This window comes from Achroia grisella, unplaced genomic scaffold, assembly GCF_030625045.1.
Source record: "Achroia grisella isolate CSIRO2021 unplaced genomic scaffold, CSIRO_AGI_Agris_v1 utg511, whole genome shotgun sequence".
NCBI classification, from domain to species: Eukaryota; Metazoa; Arthropoda; class Insecta; order Lepidoptera; family Pyralidae; genus Achroia; species Achroia grisella.
This window is the reverse complement of record NW_026712905.1, coordinates 6,339,002-6,345,146: the sequence shown is the minus strand read 5'-3', so window position 1 is coordinate 6,345,146 and position 6,145 is coordinate 6,339,002. Positions and strand designations below refer to the sequence as shown.

Genomic DNA, 6,145 nt, shown 5'->3' with positions numbered 1-6,145 from the left:
AGTGTTGACTCAGAGGGATCGCCTCCTAAGCTCTTCTCGTGAAATCCTACTCCTTCGTCTTATTGAAAACCAATTTACCAAGACCCATAGAATGTATCCCCGTAGATACACGTATCTGTAGACCAAAAATAACTTGCAGATCGAACCTTACTGGCCAATAGAACGCCTACACTGGCGCCGATGATGCATGATTTATATTAGGTACCATTCATAATAATTTGAACTTTCTACAAGTTGGTAATGAGTATGTTTTTTTTTACTTTTCTTACCTGCTGGTCCACTCTGGATTTGTTGGGTAATTTTAACTTAATGAGTTTTGTAGATATAATCTACATGTACATATGTATTGCACACACCGCACATTTTCGACATAGAATTTTTAAAATCAATGCAGTGATTCCGGAGTTTACTTTTTTAATAACAAAATCCGGTCTCTATATATATTAGTATAGATTTATTTACTAAAAAAATACTAGTATTATACTTTTTATAATATATACTTATTCTTCATATATATTATTTATTATTTAAGTTTATATATGTAATTTTAGAGATGTCATTATTATTAGCAATATTAATAATATTAAAAAATTCTCAAAATTCGTGTTTTTAGTCTTTTTAATTTTCATTTCCTATTCAAAATTAAAACTAATCGCAGTAGGTTTATTAAAGACACTTAGGACAAGTTAAGTCTTCCGTCAGTTTAGAAAATTATGTAGTATGTAAATACTGCATTTGCAAAACATTTACCACACCACACCTCAATAAGCAAAACCAATCGTGTATTTCATGTTATTGTTAGTTGCCTGACTCACTTAACTTTGTCACTATCATATTCTCCCCATTACTGCAACATTTTTCATGCTGTTCCGTTCTTTATGATTATAGCGTGATGTTATTTGGCTTATAGCTTTCCTTGATAAATAGGCTATATAATACTAAAAGAATTTTCCAAATGGGATCACTAGTACTGAAGTTTGCCCCAAACATCCAAACATTAGTACAGATGTCATATTTGTTTTCAGATTTCGTTCAAAAACCAGTCCATGAGTGTTGGGTGACGTGTAAAAGAGGTAGAAGCTTCAAAAAATCGCAATATGGCAGCAATTGTGACAAGGAAAATATAATTTAAAAAACATATTTTTTATCAAAAACAATTGTTTCTTTTTAATAATAACAATTGAACAATAACTTACTTAATGTACTTATTGTTCGAGATCACAGTGGTATTAATATACTAATAGTTTTAATTTAAAAATATAAGTAAATAATAAACTAAATTCTTGTACAAAAATATTATTCCTAAATAAAGATAAATAGAAAAACCGGTTTACAAATTAAATTACGCGCATAATTTAAACCAACTCTTATTTACATACACTTAATGCATTACTTATCAAAACACTTATAATTAATGATAGTTATATACAATTACTCATTTAAAGGTTATATTCGTTTCGTTACATTGTAAGTTATGACTTAGAGACACAAAGTAAAAATGTTAAGCTAACAGAATTATATTAGGTATACAAGGTGACGATATTTATAATACTTATACATATTAAAATAATATACCTTCACGACCGCCATCCCAGATGGGATGGTCAGAAGCATAGTCAACTGTCAATATGTCGACGAACGAATACTTGACATGCCCACATTTCGTTGGGTATATTGGAATCCGTGACGTGGCAGGGGGCGAGTCTACCGCCGTCTATCCGATTTATGTGGTTTGTTATCGGTGTTTCCATCACCGGAGAGTCCATCGGAAATTAATATAAAGATTTTTTAATCGCACTAGCGAACTTTCGATCTCAATAAGGATATGTACCATTAGGCCATAACACTCTAAATTATAATTACTTAAAATTATACGAAAAATATTTACAACACTAATAGTTCATGTATCCTATTGAAGAAATAGTGTCTAATAAAAGAAATAAACAAAGTAAATTCATGTGGATCTTCGTTTATGAAAGTAATTCTAAACTAAATAATATTAATATATTAATGGCTATCTAAGAAACCGGCACTCTTGACGATATTATAAATTTTCTGCCGTGGAATTTTCTCGGCCTCTCTTTCCACGACTTGCATTTCTTTATTGGTGAACCACGACTCCTTCGCCAGACCAGAAGCGATTAATGGGTTATCGTAGAAATCGCTGGATTTCAACAAATCGCGTGGTAGTAAAGCTTCACTAGCTGCATTAAGTTCCACTGCTGGATGGGCTCTAATTGCTGGTATTGAATCATGGGCGTATTCAACGCCAATAGGCTGCAAGGGTTGGGTGAAAATCAATCCAGGCCTGGCTTGCACCACCGCCAAAAATGCAGTAGCGATGATCAGATAACGCATGTTGATCTGAAAAATATATATATAACTTAAATATTGCACACATCCTTCTTGCAGGTAATAGGAATCGATTCGCTGTCGGTAGATTTGTTTAACAACTAGTCTAAGCAATAAGATCTATCTTTATTGGAAGAGCACACAACCATATTATCAATTCTCTGGCGCGGAAGCTTGGTTATAAGTTATATGGCAGGAAAATTGGAAATAAAGTTTTCCTGCTCTTGTCTAACGTATTAGGTATTTCTTCTGGTTACCTCTTACCCAATAAACATATTTAAGGCTTGATATTTGAATGACTACACATTATATATTTAATATTCATAATATCTGTATTTTAAAATAATATCACATTACTAAGATTATAATAGCAATTCTAAATATGCTCTAGAAAATGTAATTTAAAACTTATCTTGACTATTTCGTATCAACTAGTCTAAAATTTGTACAACAAAGTTATATATATATATATATATATATATATATATATATATATATATATATATATATATATATATCTATATATATTATTCATGGTACTTTTATTAACATTTAATAAGCAAAATAAAGATACATATTAAAATGAATGCCTCAACAAATTTGAAGTTAAACCAAAATTATCATGAATCTTTGATATTAATTTGAAACCAAAGTTTGCTCTTTGAAGGTTTTGGAAATATTCAAAGAATATTTAATATAAGTTAAGCATAATTCATTCTTAATTTAGAAATTATTTTTGTCTAATATAATTAGAACCACCAATCAGATTGTAAATAAAAATAAATAGTATATTAGGTACACCTAACTAATTAACATTTGGTGTTTATCATATACTATGGTATATATTATTATGGTAATAAAGGAATTCCAGGTGTAGTAGCATTAATTAATTTAGACAAAAAAATCTAACTACACAACTGATATAAATACTTTGAATTTTATTTTGTAAATACATATATAATATACACAGAAATTACCCAGGCCGATACCAACAATCATACTCATGATTACAAATGTTTGTACCATGCGACGAATCGAACCTGTGATCATCGGAAGTAAGCGATGTGCTAGAGAACTGCTAGAGCACCGAGGCCGTCGGTTTTAAAGGGCGGTTAACACAAAACCTTGTACGTTTTGTATAAATCGTTTTTTAAATACTTTACATTTATTAAGGATATTTCTATCAATAAATAAATAATATTAGATATACGAAATTGTATCATATTTACATATAATACGTCTATAGTACTAATTATATAACCACTAAAGTAATATTAGCGGTTATAATATTCTCTATGTCAGAGATTATCCTAGATTACTACATACTTTGCTTTCATTCACTAATAATCAACAAAATTACCCGTAACCCAATTATAAATACCTATTATTTTTAATATATCTCTAAGTTTGTTATATAAATAACTGAAATTCACAATACCGTATGTTTAATAAGCGTTTCATAATTTATTATGTACAAAGTCATTTAATAAAACTCTTTGACTAAAACAACTTATACATGTATTAAAAGAAATTACAAGAATTTCTGTCATGCACGCTTCAATAAAAATATATCCGAACAAAGAACGTCAGTTATAACAACTACGTTACGAACAAGAATATCCTACAAGGGAAGTATGCAGGATTTAATGTCTAGGAAATGTTGAATGGAATCTAATTCTGGAGCACAGTGCAGTAAGCGTTCTTTTCTTAGAGAAAAGATTTTAAAGACGATCCTTATATATATAGATCGTTGAAATAAGACAATATGCAAATTTTTCCATTGAGAGTCTTATGATTAAATGAAAGAAACGTGCTTTTTTACAAAGTTTAAATTTTCTATATAAAAAATAGTGCAACGGCTTTAATTAAATCGTAGTATAGATAACACAACACAAATTTGATAAATCTTATATATAAAATTCTTGTGTCACAGTTTTCGTTCCCATACTCCTCCGAAACGGCTTGACCGATTCTCATGAAATTTTGTGAGCGTATTGAGTAGGTCTGAGAATCGGCCAACATCTATATTTCATCCCCCTAAATGTCAGGGGTAGTCCACTCCTAAATTTTTTTTTTTATTTTAAGGCAAAACAACGTTTGCCAGGACAGCTAGTTATCTATAATATTTGAAACTATTCATTAGGTATATATACATATATATAATCTTAGAAAAAGAATATTGAATACTATTAAATATATGTATTGAAATTTTAAAACTATATATACAGTGATCGGTGCAGTAAAAGCAGATAAACATTCTTTTACTAGATATCAGTTAAACTATCTTTCCTGCTTTAAGTTACTACAATTTCATAAAGAAATTGCTAATAATTTCTTTACTTTAGATAAATCGTACATACTTATATGCCTTATAGGAAGGAAAATCAAGAACTTAATTGAAGTAAGGGTAAGTTCCAAAGTATGTCTCTATCTTTGTTAATGTTAGATTTGCATCAAAATACTTAAGGACATATAATATTTACGTTTTCAAATTCTTGTACCCTAATTTAATAGTTTACCTATTTATTTTTTAAATAGGATATCTATAATTTTTTTGGTGATCGTGAACTATTGCTATAAGTACCAACCATAATCACTACACTACATGAGCCAACACTAAAAAATTCTCCCGCGCATTTAAAATTTTCGACATTTGAAATAATTATTTCATAACAAAAGCACGTACACACGCACACACATATTTTGTAACATGCGTCACTTACGTTAAAAAACTTTTCACGGTCACAACGCAATACACTGGCGCGTTGAGTCGGTCACTGCGCGGGCGCATACAATACAACGAATATATAGCCTTTGCGGCGCGAATAACCTTCTGTGCAAGCTTCCGGGATAACCTCATTCGAAATTGATGATAGGGATTATATTATTTTTTCGAATTCAAAGTCACGATTTTGAAACATTGATCTTCATATGTCATAATTTACATAACCATATTATTAGATAAAATAAAAAATATATCAATACTAATTATAATTAATAAGTAAGCAAAACAATAAATATTTTACTGAAGTAGCCTTTCTAAAAAGTCGTCTTGAGTACCTCAGTCTCACCTATTTCAGTCGCCAAGCACGTTGTATTATAAATTTGTAACCTATGTTTCGTTTAAAGGGTTGAAATAAGGCAATGAAATTACAGGATGCAAGAGGAAAAATATCTTAGTAGTCTGGAATTACAACTCATGAGTAGGATGACCAGCATCACATGGTCAAGTAATGTAATGTTGTTTATGTATATAGGCGACGGTTACTAGATACTTACCAGGGAGGCCATCAGCTTGGTTGGCATTTCAATTATACAAAAAATAATTGGCGCATAAAGATGATTCGATTTGACTAGATTACAATTAATCAGATCTATACAAAAAAATATGTTTTAGAATATATGCCGCCAGTCAAACTATTAAAAAATAAATTTTGTGTGAAATATAATTTATGTTTCTATTTAATACAGGACTTTTATATTTTAACATTTTAACCCTGAATTTGAAGGACGATATAATCTAAACAGTGACCAAAATTTAATAAGAATGGTGGAGAATAAAATATCTTAGCGGTCAGTCAGTATATTTCATCTGCGTCAATATATTGTGAAGATGACTATTAAAAACAATCATTATATATGCAGACAATGACCTCTGCACTGCGTATAAAAATATTTATAAGAATCAGTATTTCCATAATTATTTAAGAAGAGGTTCGGTACACTTTTTTTTCGTATTTTATTTAATATTAACAGTGGAACGGGAAATTATTTATTCACAATTAACACTAAA

General features: G+C 29.7%; 1 protein-coding gene across 2 annotated transcripts; it reads right to left on the bottom strand.

Annotated features, from left to right (window-relative positions):
* Positions 1-1,200: 1,200 nt before the first annotated feature.
* On the bottom strand, positions 1,201-5,758 carry LOC131846406 (uncharacterized). Of its 2 annotated transcripts, none has more exons than XM_059195689.1 (2): positions 5,632-5,758; positions 1,201-2,364 (listed from the first exon to the last, which is right to left on the bottom strand). In XM_059195689.1, exons 1-2 carry the CDS (start codon positions 5,656-5,658, stop codon positions 2,008-2,010), a joined length of 384 nt encoding a protein of 127 aa, XP_059051672.1. In that variant the 5' UTR covers positions 5,659-5,758; the 3' UTR covers positions 1,201-2,007. The 2 variants fall into 2 exon arrangements, with proteins under 2 accessions (XP_059051672.1, XP_059051673.1); XM_059195690.1 differs by lacking the exon at positions 5,632-5,758 and adding an exon at positions 5,076-5,122 and having other exon boundaries at positions 1,205-2,364.
* Positions 5,759-6,145: the final 387 nt, after the last annotated feature.

Coding starts and splice junctions, on each gene's coding strand:
- LOC131846406 (XM_059195689.1), bottom strand. CDS start 5,658: ATGCCAACCAAGCTGATGGCCTCCCTG. Junction 2,365..5,631: donor CCAAGCTGATGGCCTCCCTG/GTAAGTATCTAG, acceptor TATATTTTTCAG/ATCAACATGCGTTATCTGAT.